Source organism: Erpetoichthys calabaricus, chromosome 1, assembly GCF_900747795.2.
Source record: "Erpetoichthys calabaricus chromosome 1, fErpCal1.3, whole genome shotgun sequence".
Lineage (NCBI taxonomy): Eukaryota > Metazoa > Chordata > Cladistia > Polypteriformes > Polypteridae > Erpetoichthys > Erpetoichthys calabaricus.
The window spans coordinates 325,322,486-325,347,729 of record NC_041394.2 but is presented as its reverse complement, the minus strand read 5'-3'; the positions used below and the strand labels follow the sequence as shown (position 1 = coordinate 325,347,729).

Below are 25,244 nucleotides of genomic sequence, written 5' to 3'. Positions count from 1 at the left end.
CCTGCCATGGTCCAGTTGCTGAAATACAAGACCACCTGGTATATGTTTCAATCATAAAGTGCTTTGGGATTAATGTTAAGTGTAGAAAGCCATCTTTTAAATTAATAAGGCTCAAGCACAACCACTAAGTCATTGTATGACCCTGAGCAAGCCGTTTAACCTCCCACCCCTCATGCTGTAGGGAATATGGAAACAAATTCATAATAAGCATGTTTACTGTGGAATGGCACTATATAAAATCACAAAGATCTACATCTGTCCTTAACTCCCCACTTGTTCGGCTCAATTTAAAGAAATGTGAGAACAGCTGTAAAGTACTTCATTTGCCCTGCATTAATAACTCCAGAAATGCACAATATAAATTCATAAGGGACCACTGCTAACTCATTTTCAGAGCCCGTATGAGCTATTGAAATGTCACAGCTCACATTATGGAAATGTGTTACACAAGTAATTCATTTAAAGTGTCATAGAATAGTTTCTCTATATAAAATAACAAAAATCCATCCCCATCACTAACTGCCTGTATGGTCTCAAGAAGATTCTTCATCTTGTGAGCACCAGGGGTTGTACGGCTCCCCAAACACACCAGATGCAGGCACAAGTGTTGCACTGCACATGTTTATTGTGCGTGTGAAACGTTTCCCAAGTTCCCCACACCTGCAGTACAGTCCACAGTATAGACACAGCACACCACAACCCTTGGCTTCACTTCTCTTATTCATTCCTTCTCCACTCCTCTATGTAATTATTGTCCTCCTCTTCCTCCACCCCTCATCCTGGAATGAAGGGGGCGGGTCCTCTTATGCTGTACCTGGGAGTTCTCCAGGTGGCTCGTTAGCGAGATCCTGAAGTCCTCAAAAGTGTGTCAGGAGCCCCGACAAAATAGGGCTCTGGAACTCCTACAGCATCCGCTGGCGGCACCCCTGGAACCCAATAGGGCTGAGCCAACAAATACGATGTCCCATAAAGCCCTGTGGGAATCTGAGGCACTGTTGCACCCCAGGGGAGCTGCCAAATAGCAGCTTGGGGGAGAAAGCGCCCCTTCCTAAGCCATCTCCCCCTGTCCTTCCATTATGGAGGTGTTCTGGTAATGGCACCAACCGCCATCCTTCACAATCTGTTGTGAATTCATTACAGAAATATAAAATGCCGTAATAGGATGATTTTAAAAATAAAAAGACACTATATAAAAAAAGCTTACACTGTAATGGTTCTATACTCCCTGCTAGCTCAGGCGTGCATCAATGAAATGCTGTTGGAAAATTGTGCCTTTACACTACGCTAAATAAGACTCATAATATTTAATTACTGTGTTTTAGTCAGTCAGTCAGTTATTTTCCAACCCGCTATATCCTAACACAGGGTCACGAGGGTCTGCTGAAGCCAATCCCAGCCAGCACAGGGCAAAAGGCAGGAACACACCCCGGGCAGGGCGCCAGCCCACCACAGGGCACACACACCCACAGCACACCAGGAACAATTTAGAATCGCCAATGCACCTAACCTGCATGTCTTTGGACTGTGGGAGTGAAACCCACGCAGACACGGGGAGAACATGCAAACTCCACGCAGTGAGGACCTGGGAAGCGAACCCAGGTCTCCTTACTGAGAGGCGTACTGTGTTTTAGTTAAGTCTATTTTTATTTTACATTTGTTTAGATGACTCCTAAATTGTGTGCTTAGAGCGTCTGTAACTGAAATAGCAAGCAGGCACAAATGACCTCTTTAGCTCAGTAATAGTTATGAGGTTGTTTCCAAGATTGTCAAGTTTGGGATTTGATAAAAATTTCAGGGTGTATGCAAAATAAACATGGACAGGAATTCTGGGAAAATAAGTATGAATTGTTAAAAGACTGTCATTGTTCATTGTGAATTTCCCATTGGGATTAATAAAGTATCTATCTATCTATCTATCTATCTATCTATCTATCTATCTATCTATCTATCTATCTATCTATCTATCTATCTATCTATCTATCTATTAGAATGTATATTTTTAAGTTTAGATAAAGTGACCAGAGTGCTTATGCTTATGCTGGACTGTGTAACCCTTTCAAAGGAAGAAATCAGCATACGAAAGACTGAAAGGAGTAGCTGTTCCTTGGTTTTGCTCAGGTATTCTGAAGTGTAGCCCTTTCAGGGGAAGCAATCTGAAGACACATCGAACCGTAAGGGAATCCCAGCAGGGACGCCTCGTGAGCAGAATGGCTTGTAGCCCCCTGGTAAGGTATCAACGTTGAGGTAGCTAGCCTCGGCCTGGGTTGAGATATTCCTACTTTGCATTTGAGCTTATCTGTGCCGAGTGAATGTTGAGTAAGTAGTTTGCAGGACGTATGCATGAAGGCTAACATTTTAGACATTTCCAGTATTAACATGTCCACCAATATAAAAGGAACCTCTGAAGTTAAATTGCCTTTCCTGGACACTTTTACAACACAAAACACTCAGTTCACCTGAGAGTGCTCAAATTTCTAGAAAACTGGAAAGATTGAACCATACAGGGTGGTCCAGATCTAATTATGCAATTTTCATTACACTATCTTATTAAGTTTATTACATAGAGAATTCACAAAAAATAATTTTTGTTGCCGATAGATGGCAAAACCTGCCCTGCATTCGTTTATTGCAAGATATTTCAAACAATTCTTTTGTCTTGCATTGTTTTCCTGCATTGCATTAAAAGTTGCATAGTTAGATCTGGACCACCCTATACATATATAATGTATTTAGATGTGTTTTTTTTGTATATATAAAAGTCAAATTTATTTACACAGTACACAATACAAAGCACAAAGCAACTTTTTCTTGTCCAAATCTCACACCAATCACATTATTACTTATAAATGAATTAATATGCTATTATAGCATATCATGTTCCATTACACAGTATAACAAAATGTTCTTGTTGAAAAACATTCATATGCCCATATTTTCATTTCATAACTTAAATCATCAGCTTTCCAAAATATTGGGCTGATGTCCATTTTACATACATTTATCTTTGATTAAAAATAATTTTTCAATAAATGCCCTATTTCCCATATCCCTAATATCCACAAACCCTTTTAGCAGCTACAAATTCCCACTTCTCAATATCTCTCTTCACTTTTCCTTCCAGCTCCTATTCCAAGCTCTTTTGTATCCACTGCCCATCCGTGGTCACATTTTGCTTTTTCAGAATATACCTGGCATCCCCATATCCTCTTCATGCCAGGCTAATAATCATCCATATCAAAATGGCTTCCCTTGAGATTCTATCATTCCCTACTAGACCCTCACCTCTCAAAATTAAATCATAAGACAAAACAAAGGAATCTTCTGTCTCTTACAGTAATCCTTCCACATTTGCACACACTCCTTGTGCCCAGGTGCACTCCCAGATCACATGGCTGACCTTCTCCACCTGGGCACAGTCTGGCCCTGGAAACTTTCTTGTCTTTCACACATAAACTCCCCCACTGCATCACTCACTTCAAGTTCTTTTTTTTTTTACATTTTATTGATTTTATTAAAATCAAATAACATTCCATACACATAACTCAAGTTTTACAAGAAAAAGAAAAAAAAAAGGTTTGAAACAAATCAATCAGTTCAAATTCTTTAAAGTATTTTCCTGCCCTTTTGGCTGTACCACTGTCTATACCCCCACTTCAAATTCCACTGTCAAACTCTACCCCTTCTTCATTGAACCCCTGACAGCCTTATACAAGTCCTTCTGTTTGCAGCACAAAGCAACATCTGCAAATTCTGTGTACTTCTGTGTAATCCTACTGTATATTCATAACCTCCTGGTCTCTCCTCTGCCTTTGGAATCAAATTTGACCACACTGTCAGAGGCCTCATCAACTAATGTTTAACCACATAGCCTCAAAAAACTTGAAATAATGTACAAGAAATAAATGCAAATCCTTGTAAAAAGATATATAAAAACACAGTCCATGTTCAGTTGAATGTTCATGTGCAATGCAAAAACCTAGTGACTGCCATTTTGTTCAAAATGTAGCTTTTTTAGTTTTTGGAGTTACTAGGTCTTTCCTGATGTTATGAGATAGTGGTGATGGCCAAATATGTCTTCATTCCGGTCATAGCATGATGGAAGAAGCTAGTATGTACACAGTACTTTACATATTGCAAGACAAAAACCTAGCGACTCCACTGAGCAATGAGGGATGACCGCCTACCAATGAAAATGTCGGATTACAATTGCGTGATTTAAATACAATACAATTTATTTTTGTATAGCCCAAAATCACACAAGAAGTGCTGCAATGGGCTTTAACAGGCACTGCCTCTTGACAGCCCTCCAGCCTTGACTCTCTAAGAAGACAAGGAAAAACTCCCAAAAAAAACCCTTGAAAAAATGGAAGAAACCTTGGGAAAGGCAGTTCAAAAAGAGACCCCTTTCCAGGTAGGTTGGGCATGCAGTGGATGTCAAAAAGAAGGGGGTCAATACAATACACATAACAGAATAAATCCTCAATACAGTATAAAAATAAACATTTTACAAGTACAAAGCAGAATTTAACAGTAGATGATATCACATAATATGATTTGGATTTGTTTAGAGTCCTGGAGATCTCAGCCATCAAGCTGCCTCCCTCATTTGGCCATTCCATGGCTGAAACAGCGCTAGGCCAGCCAATCTGATGAAAGGACCCCTCTGCCCCACGATTCAAGCGATCCTCCATCAGGGATGCTGAGACTATGTGATTTAAATGGCAGGTGTTGTTGATTCGTGAAAAAAAACAATTGTGTGTTTGTGAAGCTCATGAAAAATGAAATCTACAGAGCATTAATTATAGGGGTGATGTCATTTTCTCAATTTGTCAAAAACTTGAAAGATGTGACATACTGATGAGAATGTCTACCTCCATTTTCCAAACATCATTCCATATCATATCTTCTTATGCTCTCACACCTGCATCCCCACTCAAAATGAAACACCACTGCTTTAACCTTCACTCCCAAATAATGAGACAAACGGAAAAACTGTCCCTAAATACATACAAGAAGACTGTATCTCCATTTTGACTAATAAAGCATTACCCATGAAAGTCAAAGTTCTTCCTTTCCATGAATTCAGTCTATGCTCTATCACTCTTATTTTGTCTTCCCACTTTCTCTTGCCACTTCCTGTCCAGGAAAAATCAATTCCTAGGACCTTTATGCAAGTCATGATAACTGAGTGTTCACTCATTCCTAAAGATTCATTCTTCTTTAACTTGTGTGACAATAATACAACATAAAGATTTGGGGCAGCCACCCGTATATTGTTTTCCCAGCTGCAAAAGTTTAAGTTTTTGAGCACGATGTGCGTAGAACAGAGTCCACAACAGAACTGACTACAGTAGACAAAGATGGAGACTTTAAAGAACTGTAGAGGAAATGATGTCATCAAAACGTCCGGAACCGGAAGTGATGTCAGTAAAGGGGCCGGCTTCAGAAGTGATGTCAGCAAAGGGGCCAGCTTCGGAAGTAACGTCAGCAAAGGGGCTGGCTTCGGAAGTGACGTCATTAAAGGGACCAGCTTCAGAAGTGACGTTAGCAAAGGGGCCGGCTCCGGAAGTGATGTGTTCTGAGGCGCCGGAACCTTGCAGGATTTCCCGGGAAAGGTCTGTAGGGAAATGAGAAAGACAGTCAGCGCATTCCGCCGCCACCTGGTCGGATGTTTTATTACCATTACTCAGACCCTTTAGCTGCCTCCTACTCGCACGTGTGTGACACTTGGAACTTCTTGGTTCCTGTAAAAGCTCAAAAGTATCAAAAATTTTATTAAAATCATCTATAATAAACAGGGCCATATCACCTGAATATTGAGATGCCTTCAGTCAAACTCCTAAACTCCCAGGCAGGACTAGGCCCTCAGTATCCTCCTTTTTCCTAAAACCCTCTGCCACTGGTTCTATATACATAACACACAAAAAAAGGGAGAGAGGGCAGCCTTGGTGCCCTCCTCTCACTTCTGCTATCCAGCTACTGAGATGCCCATTATTTTACTACCCACACCCCTATACATTGTTTTTAACCATCCAATGAAATCAGTCCCAAAATCAAACTTTTCCATCGCCCTAAACAGAAGTTTCTGATTCACTTAATCAAGAATTTTCTTGATCAAGGTTAACCAAGTTCAAGTTCGTTTTACTGTCTTCTGCCCATTTAAAGCCAAATTCCAATCTACCCTTATACCTTGCACTCTACAACTTTGGTCCTGGCTTATAGTTGTCGGCAACACCCTTTTCAGCTGATTTGCTATTACTTAATAGTTGACACAAACTAAAGTTTTTATTCTCCAATTTCTCAAATCTGCTCCCCATGGTAGGACACCATTTAAAACAGAAAGACTCCATCCCCACCGATGACTACCTGTGTGACCCTGAGTGAGTCGCTTCTCCTGCTATGTTCCAATTATAAATATGTGTGAACAGTCCTTCAAAATGGCGAGCACCAACTATGTAAACTCTCACTGGTATCATCTTCACCACCAGCTCGTCTTATGGCTATGCATACAATAAGCCACTTCATATGCCCATACTCACAGGGGATATATAAAGAATAACAGAATGCTGCTGTAAAGGGACGGTGGTACATGAAACCCCAAGGGTCTTTGCCCCAACCCACTCTGAATGAGTCACTTTACCTGCTGTATCCCAGGGACAATTATTCCTTACAGGACTTTCTCAGTGCATTGGGATGGTGTTCAATACAGAAGAGCACAACATAAAATCCCTCCACTAACATCCTGTGTGGTCCTAAATGACTTAATTATTGTGCATGCGTCAAAAAGTATCTGGGCTTAATGTACTGCAAACAGTTCTCAGCATGAACCCTGCAAAATGTCTTGACATAATGTTAACTATTTAAAGGTCCCATATAAAAAAGGTCAGCCCATGTTGAAAACAAATGGAGCATGTCTGTGGCATTTCAGGGAAACAATTCACGTATTTATTACTGCTCAGCAGAACAAGCCAGTTTCCCTTCACGTCGAAGACATAAGAAGAGAGCAGTGTGGCCTCGTCAGTAAGATTGGCTTTTTCCATTTCAAAGTCGTATGCCATGGGAGCTGAATGCTACAGACAGTGACCTTTCAGATTCCCAGAGATAAGGGAATCGCATTCCGTTTTAAGTAAAAAGATGAGCTTCATTTTGGTCTGTAATCCATTCTACTTTGATTGAAGAAACACACTCCGCATAGCCACTTTGAAATTTCACTGTCTCTATATTATAAAATCCAACATCTGTCTGTCTGTCCGCTTTTCACGAGAGAACTTCTTCACGGATTTAGATTGGGTTTTTTTCTATCATTTGCTTGAACATTCCGATTGGTTTTGCGACTTCCCTCATTGTACTAAGTATCATAGTTCACATGCGGTAGCAATTTATTCTCGCAAATCCGAGATAGAGGCTTTGGGCTGAGGGGAGGGGGAACAGTGACGTCAGGAGTGGGGAGCCGGGCGGGGCCATCCTCACTCACGCGCCAGCCTCCGTACGAGTTGCTCTATCTCTCGCCACGTGTTGGAACGTACCTTGCCTCCTCTTACCTAGAGATACCTGCTTGTTTATTGATTTTTAAAGTTTGTCCTGTCTCACAACAACACAAGCAGAGCCGCAGGGGACAGCTAGTCTCTTATAAATGACCATTTACTATGATCTTTCTATCGTCATCCTTTTCCTGTCACCTTCTCACCTGTAGAAGTGTATTCATCTTGGTGTAAAAGATCTGATCTGTAGAAAAATTTCAGATGACAGCTTTGAAATTTCAGCACTTTTTGGAAAATGACCATTTTTGAAGATCTTCTAGTCACTGCCCTTTTTCTGTCACATTCTCATCCTCGCAGAATCACATTTGTTTCAGTATGAAGAACTGACTACCATGTCAATCTACCATGAAAATCAAGTCCTAATAATCTTAACAATAATACAGTTTAGCATCTCTTCTAAACTACCTTTTTCTGATATTTTGCTGTCTCCATTCATTTCTCGCCACCTTCTCAGATGTAGAGCAATGTTCATTTTGGAGGAAAGAGTTGCGCATTAGTCTCTGCAATAAAAAGAAATTCCCAACAACTACTGTGTATTTTCAACATCTCTTTTCCTGTCACCATGCCTTTCTTGCCACCTTCACATGAACACGTATTCATTTTAGAATAAAGAGCTGAGCATCATGTCTATTCACCATGAAGATTTCCGTGTAGCCTCTTTGAAATTTCAGTATCTTCTGTAAATTAGCATTTGTTTAAATGTATCCTATCATGTTGTTGTCGTCTTTTCACCTGTATCTCCATCTGATAATCTCCTCTCCAGTACTTTTAGAGGGCTTCTGTTATTCCTGGCCATGCATCAAAACTGCCATTCCTGGAGAAATAGTCAAGAAACCAGGCCCACTGGGATCTAAAGAATGAATTGTGAACGCTTTGAAATCACTTCAGTTTTGTTTTTTTGCTCAACGCCTGCTGACTAATCGGTACAAGAAAATTTCCACATATGATGTACCATTTCACATGTCTTATGCAGGGTGTTGACCCTTTTGGGAGTCCCCTCCTATTTTTGGCCCTCTAGACCCCAAACATTTTAGGCCATTTTTGGACCATATTGTGTGCAAAAAATTACACTCTTATGATAAAGAGTAAACCAATAAGTGTCTTCAGAAAAAATAATCAGAAGAACTTGAAGTTGTACAAGCCACATCAGCCGACCCCAGGGGTTTATCCCCTAATGGGATATGAGAGATTAAAGCTTGTGAGGGATGGCCGGCCAAATATTCCAGTCTACACCTCCAGGCCGCCAGATGGAGCCCTCCCAGGAGCATTGAAGTTCCCCGAATTCCAACATTGTAATTTTTATAAACAACCCTGCTGGATACCATGGGGACCACCAGGAGCTGCTGTAGGGAGGCATGCAGAGTGCTACGTGCCCGGAAGTGCGTCCTGATCACATGACCGGAAGGAACGACATGCTTCCGTGTTGAAGAAAAGGACTTTTAATCTGATCCGGAAGTGATGAGGACTCATGGATTGTAGGGCTGGAACCACTTCAGGGTCAGGGACTATAAAGGAGTCTGGGAAACCCCAGACGAGTGAGCTGAGCTGGGAGGAAGGGTGGCAACGCGTCTGGGAGAGGAGGATTGGTGATTAGTGGTTGATTATTGTATTGTATGAGTAGTGTGGAGTGGAGGGCGCTTAGCGCACATTATTATTATAAAATAAATAATAATTGTACTTTTACCCGGTGTTTGGAGTGGTACCTGAGGGTTCAAGAGGTCGATAGGGGCCTCTACTGCTACAAGCTATAAAAACAGGATTGGTAATATAGGCATGTGGAGTGTCGTTTCATGCCATTTGGAGGTTGCCAATCATGAATATGACAATATTTTTGATATTACTGGTGGTCCTTACCCTCTAAAAGCCACTCCAGGAAGGTTAAACATCACAAATTTCAAAAAGGCCTGAAGTGTACGAATATAATGTTATTTTTAATCTTGATCTTTTTACTTGCCATCTATCCTTCTATGGGCCTCAATCATAGGGTGAAAAATGAAAAATGACCAACTTCTATTACAACCTGAGAATATTTAGACTTTAAACATTTAAAATGAATCACACATTTTAATTTTTCATTTATTTGATGCAACTGTTCTTGTTCACTTCAACCTTATGAAATAAATTGTTACATTTCTTTTGAACACCCCAAATTAAGGCAGTTCACGCTAATCCACACTTTTTTTTAATTAAAAAGATGAACAAAAATCTAATTAAATTAAATTAAATTAAAACTAATTATCTAAAATCTAATCTGATCTAATTCTAAAACACAAAACCAAAATTCTTATCAAAGATGCTGCAAAGGAGAAAAACAGTTGTATAAGGCGTATAAGACTAATAACTCCAAAGTGAATCGTAGAGCGTATGAGACCACGAGGACTACCATTAAGAAGGATATCAGGGAGGCTAAAAGACATTTGGAGAGGAATATAGCAGATAAGGTGAAAGACGACCCTAAGAGATTCTTTCAGTATTTTAGTAGTAAAAGAACAGTCAAGGAGGAGGTCAAGTGCATCAGGAATAGTAAAGGGAATTAACAGATACAGACAGTGAAATAGCGGATGCTCTAAAATTGCATTTAAAAATCACCTCTGGAAAAATCAGCATTGTAGACACAACCAGGTAATGAGGTGGAGAAGCTCCATGTCATGTGAATGTGCTTACTGTTTATACCCTGCGCTACTTCTTCATGAAGTATTAATTTTAATAATATTTTAGAAAAAAATGCCCGTGTTTTGCACTTTGTGAGCAGACAAATTGGATGACTTGACATGAGAGTTATGCGACACGAGTAACTGGAGATTTTTTTTTTCTTAGAAATTTTTGATTTTGTTTCAGCACCATAGACACCTATTCTATTGAAAACTTTTTTTGCCCGTTCTCCATGAAAGCATAAGATCTAAATTTTTTCTGTACCATTTCTACAAACAAAATGGGGTTAGTGGCATATAATAAAATACATTTTTGGTGGGGCCCAAGACATGCAGGTTAGGTAAACTGGCAACGCTAAATTTTCCCCAGTTTGTGTTTGGTGTGTGTATGTGTGTGTGCCCACTCTGCAATGGACTGGTGCCCTGTACAGAGTTTGTTCCTGCCTTGTGCCCTATGCTAGCTGGGATAGGTTCAAGCATCCCCCACTACCCTGATCTGAGTTAAGTGGGTTAGAAAATAACATGAAATATTTGGTGGAATATTCCTTCAATGTGCTTTTTGTAATGCACATGTGTCTAGTTAAAAGGAGAAATGGTTAGTTATAATTTGGGAGATTCATTTTAAGAGCTGGGTGTTTTGGCATTAAAAGTATGGACCAGACTAGCTGAAAGCATGAGAGAAAGAAAGAAGAGGCCGGGCCGTCATGATGGCCAAGCTACTCACATCAAAATAAACCCCACCAGACCCAATGGAGGCTTGAAAAACGAATCTAAGTGCTGAGAAGCGCAGAGAGAAAACTATAGGGGACAGGCAGTCAACTGCCCAAAGCTAAAACAATATAACCAGTAAAACTAGATTTGCCACCTCTTTTTGGGATTGGTGGGGCTGGCAGTTGTAGATAATCACGTTTGTTAAAAAATTGCGCTGAGTCAACATGTTTAGAATTAAGCCTATTGTTGAATCTTGTTTAGAGTGTTAAATCAGACTTGTAGTCTATAAACATGACTCTCAAAAAACAGTATTTATTTTCCAGATGTGTCAATGTGGTACAAAACAAAATGGCATCTTCTCTCAACCGGTTGTGATGATATACAAATTAAAAGTGATCACGACTGTCTGGGGTGTTCTGTTTGATATGACCCAACACCAGTCTCAAAAAGCACTTCATTGCGATTGGAGTGAACGGCACAGGTCTGTCTGTTCTTCAGACAGTGCACTTTATTTTATTACACACAGAGATAATGATTGTCCTTTTGCAGCAGACAGAGACCACAGATTACCTCAGGCAAGACAGAGGTTTTGATGTAAGGTTGAAATACTCTCGGTACATTAGTACATATACAGACAGAGATGGAACTAGAGAGTGGGAGCATGTGCATGCAAGTGAGATTTTCACTTCACTCTCTACAAGTGACAACAAGGACCCTTCTATTACAGTATACACGCCCTTATTATATACAAGGGTAAGTCAAAAATTATCTCCACTTTTCATTTGGGTTGGCTGTATAGCTTTCCCTGCACACATGTGGAAACATTGTGTGTCTGCGATCACAGTGGTAAAGTTTCAGCCTTGATCAGTCAGTTTATCTTGTTGTTTTCTAGAAGTAAACAGGGCTACTCTGCTCTTCGTTTTCACCAAAGATGAACAGCATTCAGTGATCCCTTTTTAATGGGCTGAAGGTGTATCTACTGAAAGCTTTCTGGTCAATATGGAGACAGAGTTTAACCACCGGTGGAGTGATTAGGAATGGATCGAGAAGTTAAAAAAGTTACACAAATGTTAAGCACCAAGAAGAAGAAGAGCAGCACACTCATCCATTAACACCACCGACAACAACATCAAGTAGCTTATACCATGATTCTGATGAACCAGAATAAAATTCAGCCCCTGTACACCTTCAGCTCATAAAAAGCGGGTCACTACTCACTGCTCTTCTTTGGTGCAAAAGGAGACTGGAGCAGCCATGTTTACTCCAAGAAAACAAAAAGAGTAAGTGACTGATCAAGGTCGAAACTTGACCACTGTAACCACGTGTGTGAGGAAATTATGAACAAAAGTGTGGATAATTATTGACCTGCCCTTGCATATCTATCTATCTATCTATCTATCTATCTATCTATCTATCTATCTATCTATCTATCTATCTATCTATCTATCTGTTATTGAAGCTCATCCTTATGTTTCCACCAAATTACAAGAAAAAGCCCCATAAAGTGCAAAAAATGAAAAACCCCTCTATATAAATTGCAAAACATTAATATTCATAACCCAACAGAATTTCCAGTGTAATATTAGCAATCCCAAATGAGTTCTAAGAAGCTTATTTTTTTGTTCACTACAGGCTTCAGACTGCAACAAGACATTTTACTGAGTAAATGATGACAAACCCACATAATTCTGTATTGTGTTTTCCAATGAAGTGTAAATAGTGGTTAACCGTTGCATGTCCTAAACTAATATGTGTTATAAAAAATGGCTCTTCTCTTCTTGTACAATAAAATACAACTTATTTCTGTATAGCACTCTTCACTGAGTACTAATCACTAAACACAGAATTAGTACATATACAGACACAGACTTGTTTAAATATTGCCCCCTGTCCTCAATAATCCATCAATGCAACTTGTAGGGGTGGAATAAAGTGTAGGTGTAATCACCAAATAAAGTGTCCAAAGGTGAAAAGATTTTGGAAAGAAATACATTGTCTTCCCCTATACAAGCAGGGAATATGTGCATAGTTTTGCGTAGACAGGTTTGGCGTTGTGGATTTGCATACCGGACAAACGCACATTAAGCTTCATCCACCTACATGAGAGGATCAGTGTATGTATGTGTATCCTTCCATTTGCAATATCTCTGTCATTCCAACAGATGGCGCATCACTGACATTTTAGTAATACAATGCATTGTAGTTATAACCTAGCCACAGGGGATGCACAAACCAGTGTGTTTCTTTGTGCCGGTCCCAAGCCCGGATAAATGAGGAGGGTTACCCCAGGAAGGGCATCCGGTGTAAAATTTTGCCAAATCAATATGCGGAAAACAATACAAATTTCCATACTGGATCGGTCAAGCCTCTGGTTAACAACGACCGACACCAGTACTGTTAGCCAACAGGGTGCTGGCGGAAATTGGGCTATTGTTGGCCGAAGAAGAAGGAGAAGAAGAGGGGGGAGACGTGTCCGGAGGCAGGAGGAGAGGAGGAAAGTAAAGAGAGTGGAACTGAGGGTAGGAACTTTGAATGTTGGCAGTATGACTGGTAAGGCGAGAGAGTTAGAAGACATGATGGAGAGAAGACAGGTTGATGTATTGTGTGTGTAAGAGACTAAATGGAAGGGGAGTAAAGCCAGGGGGACTGGAGGTGGATTCAAATTGTTCTATCATGGTGTGGATGGGAGGAGAAATGGGGTAGGAGTTATTCTGAAGGAGCAGTATGTCAAGAGTGTTTTGGAGGTGAAAAGAGTGTCAGACAGAGTAATGATTATGAAGCTGGAATTTGGAGGTCTGATGATGAATGTTGTTAGTGCATATGCACCACAAGGGTGTGAGTGGGTGAGAAAGAAGATTTTTGGAGTGAGTTGGATGAAGTGATGAACAGTGTACCCAAGGGACAGAAAGTGGTGATTGGAGTGGATTTCAATGGGCATGTTGTTGAAGGGAACAGAGGAGATGAGGAGGTGATGGATAGGTATGGTGTCAAGGAGAGGAATGAAGAAGGTCAGAGGAAAGTGGATTTTACCAAAAGGATGGACATGGCTGTGGTGAATACATATTTTAAGAAGAGGGAGGAACATAGGGTTACGTACAAGAGTGGAAGAAGATGCGCACAGGTAGATTACATCCTATGCAGAAGAGTTGATCTGAAGGAGATTGAAGACTGCAAGGTGGTGGCAGAGGAAAGTGTAGCAGCATAGGATGGTGGTCTGTAGGATGACATTGGAGATAAAGAAGAGGAAGAGAGTGAGGGCAGAGCCAAGGATCAAATGGTGGAAGTTGAAAAAGGAAAACTGCAAGGTTGAGTTTAAGGAGAAGGTGAGACAGGCACTGAGTGGCAGTGAAGAGTTACCAGACAGCTGGGAAACTACAGCAGATGTAGTAAGGGTGAGAGCAAGAAGGGTTCTTGGTGTGACATCTGGAAAGAGGAAGGAGGAAAAGGAAACCAGGTGGTGGAATGGGGAAGTTCAGGAGAGTATACAGAGGAAGAGGATGGCAAAGAAGAAGTGGGATAGTCAGAGAGATGCAGAAAATAGATAAGAGTACAAGGAGATAAGGTGTAAGGTGAAGAGAGAGGTGGCGCAGGCTAAAAAAAAGGCGTATGATGAGTTGTATGAGAGGTTGGACACTAAGGAGGGAGAAAAGGACGTGTACCGATTGGCTAGACAGAGGGACCGAGCTGGGAAAGATGTGCAGCAGGTTAGGGTGATAAAGGATAAAGATGGAAACATACTCACAAGCGAGGAAGGTGTGTTGAGCAGATGGAAAGAGTACTTTGAGAGGCTTATGAATGAAGAGAACGAGAGAGAGAAGACGTTGGATGATGTGGAGATAACGAATCAGGAAGTGCAATGGATTAGCAAGGAGGAAGTAAGGACAGCTATGAAGAGGATGAAAATGGAAAGGCCATTGGTCCAGATGGCATACCTATGGAAGCATGGAGGTGTTTAAGAGAGATGGCAGTGGAGTTTTTAACCAGATTGTTTAATGGAATCTTGGAAAGTGAGAGGATGCCTGAGGAGTGCAGAAGAAGTGTATTGGTGCTGATATTTAAGAATAAGGGGGATGTGCAGGACTGCAGTAACTACAGGGGAATAAAATTGATGAGCTACAGCATGAAGTTATGGGAAAGAGTAGTGGAAGCTAGGTTAAGAAGTGAGGTGATGATTAGTGAGCAGCAGTTTGGTTTCATGCCAAGAAAGAGCACCACAGATGCAATGTTTGTTCTGAGGATGTTGATGAAGAAGTTTAGAGAAGGCCAGAAGGAGTTGCATTGCGTCTTTGATGTCCTGGAGAAAGCATATGACAGGGTACCTTGAGAGGAGCTGTGGTATTGTATGAGGACGTCGAGAGTGGCAGAGAAGTACATAAGAGTTGTACAGGATATGTACGAGAGAAGTGTGACCGTGGTGAGGTCTGCAGTAGGAGTGACGGATGCATTCAAGTTGGAAGTGGGATTACATCAGGAATCGGCTCTGAGCCCTTTCTTATTTGCAATGGTGATGGACAGGTTGACAGACGAGATTAGACAGGAGTCCCCGTGGACTATGATGTTTGCTGATGACATTGTGATCTGTAGTGTGCAGTTTGAGGAGACCCTGGAGAGGTGGTGATATGCTCTAGAGAGGAGAAGAATGAAGGTCAGTAGGAACAAGACAGAATCCATCCATCCATCCTCTTTTCTTCCAACTTGCTGAATCCGAACACAGGGTCACGGGGGGTCTGCTGGAGCCAATCCCAGTCAACACAGGGCAGAAGGCAGGAACCAATCCCGGGCAGGGTGCCAACCCACCGCAGGACACACACAAACACACCCACACACCAAGCACACACTAGGGCCAATTTTAGAATCTCCAATCCACCTAACCAGCATGTCTTTGGACTGTGGGAGGAAACCCACGCAGACACAGGGAGAACATGCAAACTCCACGCAGGGAGGACCCGGAAAGCGAACCCAGGTCTCCCAACTGTGAGACAGCAGCGCTACCCACTGCGCCACTGTGCCACCCACAAGACAGAATACATGTGTGTAAATGACAGGGAGGTCAGTAGAATGGTGAGGATGCAGGGAGTAGAGTTGGCGAAGGTGGATGAATTTAAATACTTGGGATCAACAGTACAGAGTAATGGGGATTGTGGAAGAGACATGAAAAAGAGAGTGCATGCAGGGTGGAATGGGTGGAGAAGAGTGTCAGGAGTAATTTGTGACAGACGGATATCAGCAAGAGTGAAAGGGAAGGTCTACAGGACTGTAGTGAGACCAGCTATGGTATATGGTTTGGAGACGGTGGCACTGACCAGAAAGCAGGAGACAGAGCTGGAGGTGGCAGAGTTAAAGATGCTAAGATTTGCACTGGGTGTGACGAGGATGGATAGGATTAGAACTGAGGCCATTAGAGGATCAGCTCAAGTTGGACAGTTGGGAGACAAAGTCAGAGAGGCGAGATTGCGTTGGTTTGGACATGTGCAGAGGAGAGATGCTGGGTATATTGGGAGAAGGATGCTAAGGATAGAGCTGCCAGGGAAGAGGAAAAGAGGAAGGCCTAAGAGAAGGTTTATGGATGTGGTGAGAGAGGGCATGCAGGTGATGGGTGTAACAGAACAAGATGCAGAGGACAGAAAGATATGGAAGATGATCCCCTGTGGCAACCCCTAACTGGAGCAGCCGAAAGAAGAAGTAGTTATCATTCCAATAGATGGCGTGCCACAAACATTAATACTGATTTTAGGAATCCCATGCCAGATGACATATAACAGAAGTAAATGAATTGCACGGTGCACTGCAAACATTAACGCCGACGTCTCCGTTGATTACTTACATTCCAACCCATCTTAGACGAACAGCACAGCTAGTATAATGGATAAAGAATTTTCAGTATTCCGCATGTTTTGCCATAATTTGAGGACTTTGAGTTTCACCGACCTTTGAAATGCTACCTTACTAAGCGTAAAGTCCAATGTACACATCCGTTTTATCAAGAGGTTTCTTATACAAAAAATTAACGAACCCTACTTTTGAATACCCTTTATGCGCTGGGATCAACAAAAAAGAAAAGCTAGAAATGTTACGGATACATTACAACCAGAACAATTTTGATTAACCTCCAACACTGATGTCGGATCTACTCGAACAGATTGGACAGCTTAACCCTCATCGCCGCTGAATAAGAAATCCGAGCTCTGTAAACGAACAAGCCCGCAAAATGAATGAATGAACAACTGTGACTGTGACGTAGACCGTGGCCGTGCGTGCGCGCGCACCCCCACTGCCTCACGTGATCCGTGGAACGTGACGTAGGAGGAAAGAGACGCCATTAAGTCCTGCGCGATACAGCTGCTGCGCGACCGTCCCGCGGCCGAGGTGAGCTTACTGGAAGTGGAAGTGTTCTGTCTCATTTGGAAAAAGGAGTCCCCGTCGTCTAGATCTATTCGCAGTCACTCGGGTCACATGACTGACGTGATCGTGCGTCCGTGGAGCTGCTGCTGATCTGCCGTACCCTTTCCTCTATTTTTGTACATTTCCCTTTCGGATTTGGACTTTTCTTTCTTTTTTTTTCTCTTTTCTTCCTCTTGGCCCCACTGAAGAAGGAAGCAGTTCGGCGATGGCGAGTGGCGGAGCGGGAGGAGGCAGTAAATCGTATTCGTTTAAGGTGGTGCTGCTGGGAGAAGGTTGCGTAGGCAAGACGTCGTTGGTACTGCGCTACTGCGAGAACAAGTTCAACGACAAGCACATCACGACGCTTCAGGTTCGTACCGCCGCTTGTGTACTGAATTGTACTTGGGCCCAGTGGCCAACGCCCAGTTGAGCAGGTGACAACTGGCAGGGGCCACCGTGGCCATAGTGCTGGCAGCTTCTGTTAGCTCGCGCCAAGGTGTCTGCTGTTCTGCCGCCTGACGTGTGAACGGTATGGTTTCGTTTTTGGGAAAGTCAGTGGCAGAGGTCGAGCAAGTCCCACCCCTATGTCTAGTTTCTTGCGAGTGTTTAATTTAGAAGTGGGGCGCATACAGCGCCAAGTTACCTGTGCAGGTGAGGTGCAAGCGGCATGGAGATGTCACCGATCACCTGAACATCGTATTTCCATTTGTTATTTTGCTTCTCCTTTACGACACGTGTCGGTTTGGAGGAATTGTTGACCCTCATCACGATTAGCTTCTAATCTGGGATTGTAGTGTTTACTGAAGTATCTTCGCAACAGCGTTTTAAGAAAGGTTCAGCTTCTAAATACTGTACCATGAAATCAGAAAAACAAGCAAACAAAAAAAAAAAACCTACACCCTCAATGGGTGAAATTGTCTTTATAATAAAGAACGAAATATATTGCCTGATCTTAACCATGGCAGACAGGCGTGGTGAAGTGCATTGCACAGTCATAACAGAAGTTTGAAGCTTTGATTGATCTGCTTCATGAATATGCATTATACACAACTGTCAGTGTTATAAGATACTGAGCAAGAATATTATTTTGAGCAGATCATAATGCAACATTCTCAAAATCCAATACAATAACACCTGTCACAATGTTTGTTGACAAAAAGTGCACACAAAGTTGAGTGAAGCAGCAGTTTTTATTTTATACTGAGCCTTCTGTGGTAAGCACATGAACCAATAATTGGTAATGCAGTTATTTTGCACTATTTCTAGTTTTTGTGTGACCCAGTCATCCATCTTCTAACCATTTTGCCAAGTAAACAATAATGGGGAGCTGTAGCCAATCCCTTCAGCACTGGGCAAAGACAGAACCAGGGACAGGATAGGATGCCAGTCCATCATAGGGCATGACTGAGCACCCACTTACTTGCACTGAACCAGTTTAGATTATTTAGAAAACCCACACAGATGGAGCGAGGGAGAACATGCAAACTCTACACTGGCAGTGTCTACATGGGATGTAAGCCCAGACAGTTGCACTGCTATGCCACAAATGACAGAATCTTATTGATGTTTTATGTAGCATCTTTCACTATAGTGGTGCCGTTTGATCAGGATAAATTCAACACTCACTGCTTTAGAAAGGTAAACGGACCTATTAAATACCTTGACCATCCTGCACAGCCGCTTATATCGCTCTTGCTGCATGGTACAGGGCCATTGGCACTTATACCAGTAGAAGCATGGACAGCTTCTACCTACTAGTCTTAAGGATGTGAAACAGTCAGTTGTTTTTGTGTATGTAAGTAACAATGTGCAATTTGTTTGGTGTGTGTGTGTGTGTTTCTTTTTGCCGGTATTGTTTCATTATTGCTATTCTGAAGAGATGCAAGCAAGAATTCCACTTACTGTGGCACATGTGACTGTAAACTTGACTTCAAACTTGTATGTTATTAGAAAGTAACAAAGTAATGGTTAGTTTTTAATAGCTTCACAGTTATTAACATAAAGAAAAGCATTAGTCCTGGTATCGATTTAGAAGAATCCATGATGTCGTGCTTCCAAGAGTTAGTTGTTCAGGCTTTTGCGGGGAGCACTTGTAATCCACCTGAGTTTATACCACAAGGTGTTGATGCCAGCATGGGTTTTGGGTGGAGTATGTGGTGTTTTCATGGTCTAAATGTGCACATTGAGCTAATGTGGTGTCAAGGTTAAGGCTTTAGACCTGAAACCCAGAAGTTGTGGGTTCAGTTCCTACTACTGACACTGTGTGAACATGAGCAAGTCACTTAACTGGATTGTGCTCCAATTGGAAAAACTAAACAAAAGTAACCAATTGTATCTCAAATGTTGTAAACCTCCTTGAATATAGGCATTGCAAAATAAGTAAATGTAAATGGAATGTCTGTGCTGTATATATGTAGTGATGCAAGTAAGGCATAAACATGAATCCCTGAATTTTTGGTTGTAGTTCTTTATTTTTGATTCAAATGAGCTTCTATGTTTTAGCTCATTTCCTAAGTATAGTGAGTAGGCACACCATAGCAGTTTATTAAAAATGTAGTTTGCTGTGCCTCTAACTGTTCTTTCATATTGTTTTAATGTGTTGCATGATGCACAAATACGACAGACTGAAGCCACATCCTTGAGTGAAACTTCAAAAGTGACTTTTTTAAACTCCAATCAGATATGGAATTCAGTTCCACACACAAATGTGGCTTGTATATGTTGTCAAGGATTCAGTATGGTTTTTGGGTGTACACCAAAATCCAGATTGTGTCAGATATGTAGGAATATCTGAATCGGGTCTCAGTTGGAGTAGTGGTGTAAATGTGGCTCCTGTGCTCTTACCACGTGTATTCTTTAGTTGTAGAAAATCTAATAGAAATGTATTGTGTATGTGAAATGCTTTGGACTGTAATTATTTATTTTTTTTAAATATAATCTTAAACGAGTCTGGTAAATGAGTTGCAGACTTTAGGCAGTTATTGCATATAAAGGCAACTTACACTAACTTTAGAAGTACTTCTGCTTAGTTGGAACTCTGTGCAAAACCTAAGAAATGTCTTTTTTTCTGTATTGTTTATATTCTATGTAAGACATTGCCTAGAAATAAAAGCTCTTTCCACCCTTTATGTTCAGCTATATTTTGAGGTCTGTAGTCAGATGCTGTCTATTTTTCAATAGCGGTAGATTTTCAGTCATCGACTTGTGCATTCATGGATTGTAGTCTAATTTTAACCTTAGCTTTTAACATTCGCATGCTTTTCTCCTACTAGATACTCCCAAAAACATTCTACTTCTGTGATATTTAAATTTGCCAGCACTAAGTTTACAAAGCTATACATTTTTGTCCTTTAAACTGTATGGCAGAGCTTTAAATTGAAAGCTTCCATCATAAAAGTTTTTTCAAGGCCATCGTTAGTAGACTGGCTGAAATAGTAAAGGTTGTGAAACAATGCATGTGATTAAGCAAAATTAACTCAGTAATAATTTTGAAATTGATTACACTCATTGATGCTTTAACTTTGACAGGCCTAATACACACATACCTGAAATGCACTAATTTTTCTTTTTGAAGTTTTTAATTTTCTGTAGTCTATTGGCAAGCAGTTTGGCTACGAGACTAAAGCATTTGCCTTTAACCACAAGGTTGGTTTCCGGCTCAGTCCCTGCCTCTGACTCACTGTGTAAGCCAAGTGCAAATCATTCTATTTCCCTCTGCCCCAGCTGTTTAAAAAAGAAAAGTTGCAGTAATATTATTGATCTGCACTGGGAATGTTCCCAGAGGTGGTGTTGATTGAGGGGTAGATTCATACCAGGGTCATTTTGGAGTTACTGAGGACCATTATTGCACTGGATGGCAACTTTGATGGATCCTTGCCTGCCCGTGTTAAAGATTACAAGGCTTTTTTGGCTTTGATATTTTGAGTGTCGGAGGATTATGGAGTTTGATGATGCAGTGGAAAGGGGCAATTTGAAAATGGTCCAGAAAGAGAATGATTGACTACTTTTTGGTGAGAATTGAATGCTGAACTATACTTAAGAATGCAAAGGTGAAGAAGGGTGAGCAGTGCACCACTGGATTGAAGATAATTAAATTAGTGGGATCCTACCTGAGTGGTGTCAGAAATACTCGAGACTGTTGAGTAGCAGCAGATGTGTAGATCTCTTATTGTGACAGAAGGGAGACGTACACTTCTTTAAATTCATGTAAGTGCGATCATATTGGTGCCTCACTGAGAGAATGTGTGCTTCCCACCTAAAGTTCTGTTTCTCTGTCTGTCTGTCTGTCTGTTTGTTTATCTGTCTAATTTTAGCTGAGGCATTAAATTGACAAGGCGGCTAGTTTAGCATTAAAATTACGGACCAGACTAACTTAAAGAAAAGTAGAAAAAGGCAGAGGTACAAGTGGTTTGCAGAACTACTTTGTGGTTCTCCATATGTGCTCCTGAACACTCGGCTTGTGCATTTGTAGCGGGTTCTTGGGGTATTTGTTTTCCAAATAAAAAAATAATACAAAATAACACATGAAAAATAGATTGTCCATCACCTTTTGGGAGAGATGGAGTTGGTAATTGGTGCCATTTTTTTTATGAGTACATCGAGTGATTTATTTTGTATAGGATTGTTCAGGTAAGGAAGGCCGAACTTTCAAGGTAAGGACAGTGGCAACATGTATATTGCGCATGTGACAGTAACGACCTAGAAAACCTGCATTAAGCAATGTTAGGTTCTGAATATGCTCAAGATTAAAATTATGAATCTTTTGGTACCGTTTGGTTTCTTGCCTAGGCAAAGAAAATGTTCAATCCTTGTAATTGAAATGCATCAGAAGTGAAAGTGCTGGATTTTGCCTTTGTAGGTCTGGAAGATAAATCTGTTGTGGTGCTGTTAGAGGAGTAAAGTACAATAGATATTGAGAAAGCAAGTTTAGTGCTTCAGAGATATGATTGAATGTGGAAGTGGGGGCGATGGTCTGGAGATGGCTAATGAGAAAGAATCCTTGAACTTTAAGGTAGCTAACAGGAGTCTGTTCCAAGCCTGTTACTACTGTATTTGTGTTAATGCTGGCTTCAGTGATCGGAGAGGTACTTGTAGGCCTGGTTGTATGCCTGTCATCTACTGCTATTAAAAAAAAAAAAAGTAGAAGGAGAACTGAAAGGCAAGATACTGAAATGGGAAGCAAAGGGCTTAAAGGAGAATGGAGAGCAGATTAAGATAAAGTTTGAAAGTTAAAGACTGGCAGCTCAGAAAACATTTGTGCACAACCCTGTAATAATAATAATAATAATAATACATTTTATTTATTTAGCACCTTTCCCATGCTCAAGGTGTTTAGCATTGTCAGCAAAGATGTTGGAAGGGACACTCTCCTTTGCCTGGAATTAAGTTCATGAAAGAAGTAGTTGTGTTAGGCATAAAAAAAAGGCAGAGTGTGCAACCCGAGTATGGCTACTGACACCCTGAGATGGCTGGGTTTGCCACAAACATAATGGCACAATGTACTGTATATGTAATTTGATATATTAAATCGGTCATTTCCCTGTTGTAATCCTGATTGGTTATAGCATAGATAATGCAACAACTAGAGGTTGGGAGATCAATATTCTAGATATGTATTTTGATGAAACACTGTTTGAATTATACTGAGGGCAATTATTATTTTTTTTCTTTTGCCCATAATGAGTGGTGCAGTGTTCCTGTACCAAATGTTTTTGTTCACATTTAAGTTGAACTTTTTATGTTAATTTTGGTTTTACCAGTGTTACAACAGAGAAAGACCTCTAATTTGCTATCATTGTATTAATTGATTAGTTGGTTGAAGCAATTAAGTGGTGGTTTTAAAAACTGCAAACATGAAAGTATTTTATTAAAAATTAAAATGTTACTGCTTGAACAATGTTGTCCTTAATAATAATAGTTCAAGTATGCTCTAAAATTCCATTTGCCTAAAAGGTGCATAGATATCAGTCTTGTAACTGTTAGCCATTACGTCAAGCTTAACACTTTCAAGGCTGTTGTTGACATCAAAGGTAGAAGGCTGAAGCCATTCTTAAGCATTGACAAAAGTTACCTAGAGTGTAGTGTTTGATTTTTCATCTGGTAAAAGGCAGCAAAGCCCAGTGACATGGACTGAGTGCTGCACATTTCAAGCATTCATTTTTCAGCAGCGCTGGCTGTCACTATCCATGAAAAAAATAGTTTGTAGACGTAACCTTTCCTTTTGTTTGAGTTAGATTTCAGCCTGTCATAGAAGGATTTTGAGCTGCCGCAAAAAAAAAAAAAAAAGAAATGGAAGGAAGTGACATTGAGTGCGCTTACATGCACACACATAACCAGGTTAAGGTGAATAACCCAGTTAAGGCACAGACCGGGTTTCTTAATAATCTGCATTTACATGGGCGAGTAATCTTCTGGAGTTCTTGTATGTCAAAATTCTCCAATGTCATTAAATTGTGCAAAAAATGAGTTGAAAGTGATCATTAGACACTGTGGATCAGAAAATAAGAATGACACCTGTGATAGTGTTCTCATGATATTATACATATGTCTAATTAAATTGATGCTTTATTTATAAGTTTCAAATTGATGCTTTATTTATAAGTTTTTGTTACCCGATTGCATGTAGCACACTCTTTTCTGCCTGACTTTGTGATTGAGCCCTCCAAAGGACCAGTGGTACGTGTGCTTCCTGCTTTACACCCTGTGCTGCTGCAGTAATAGTAACAAAGATATTTTTACATCAGTAAAGTATGTGTTAGGTTACTTGTTACTTTTAAACATAATCTGACTGTATAATGCACGTTACTTTTAATGTGTTAGCCTACTGCTCTTGAGATTGTCAGTGAGTTTAGAACTGTACATTCAGCTCAACAATATACTGTAAATTTAGTGAGTTCTGAAATATTAAGGCAGATTATTTCAGCCTGGTGAAGGAATAATGTTCAGGCGATTATATATGCCCCTGGAATTTTATTTTGTGGAAGCTTCCTCCCATTACTGCTGACACCTTGTGCAATGCAAATACTTTTGCAGACAGACAGAGTGTGACTGACATGCACAGATTACAGAATTATTGACTGTAACCTGGTTACAGGTTTACATGGCTGCATAATTGGATTATTTGTAAGAAATCTACCTCTGTTAATCAGGTTTTTCAGAGGCCAATTGCTCAGTTTCTCTAATCGGAATAATGCTTTACATATACTTTTCAGGATTCTGTGAATAATCAGGTTATTGATGCACATGTAAATGTGTTAATTGAGAGTGCTTGCTGCTAGATTATGCCTAAGTGTGGGTGACAGAGAGAACCTTTACAATGTGTTTTCTTCTTTCTCCCACATAGCGGTTGTGCTCCCGTGCCAAGTTAACTAATTTTTTGGAGATCTTGCAAGAAACATAGCATGAAATGGAATCCTAAAATATTTTGGTCCTTGACCCTCCACCGTATTTACATGCTCTAATATATTTCAGAATATATATGATTAATCTTACTCTTGGTCAATGTATAGTCATTCAGCCCTTTTCTGACCCACTTTGTCCTGAACAAGGTGGTGGGGGGTGCCAGAGTCTCTCCCAGGTAGCATAGGGTGCAAGGCAGGAACAAACCCTGAATGGGGCATCGGTTCATTGCAGGGCGAACACACACTAGGGCCAGTATAATGCTGCCAATCCACCTAACTTGCATGCTTTTGGATTGTGGGAGGAAATCTGCACCTGGAGAACATGCATACTTCATGCAGGGAGACCCGGGGTGTAAACCCTGGTCTCCTTACTGAGAGGCAGCAGCACTACCATTGTGCCTCCATGCCACCCTCCTCAATGAAAAGATGTATATAATATATAACATGGCACCTAATTTATAACTAAATTTCTTGATAACTGTTTTTTATCACAGATTGTTGTCATTGGCATTAATTAGTTGTTCCTGCCATAATTGTCATATTGAAACACAAATACTCTG

The 25,244-nt window shown here is 40.8% G+C and overlaps 1 protein-coding gene across 2 annotated transcripts in view; it reads left to right on the top strand.

Moving 5' to 3' along the window:
* Nucleotides 1-17,192: 17,192 nt before the first annotated feature.
* Nucleotides 17,193-25,244, top strand: part of rab21 (RAB21, member RAS oncogene family) — a 79,247-nt gene continuing 71,195 nt past the window's right edge. The window contains exons 1-2 of one of the 2 annotated variants that reach the window (XM_028818472.2): nt 17,193-17,269; nt 17,494-17,654. In XM_028818472.2, the coding sequence (XP_028674305.1) occupies nt 17,511-17,654 (144 nt within the window). In that variant the 5' untranslated portion in view covers nt 17,193-17,269; nt 17,494-17,510. Of the gene's footprint in view, nt 17,655-25,244 lie in introns of both variants that reach the window. The other variant, XM_028818464.2, reaches the window with a different exon arrangement.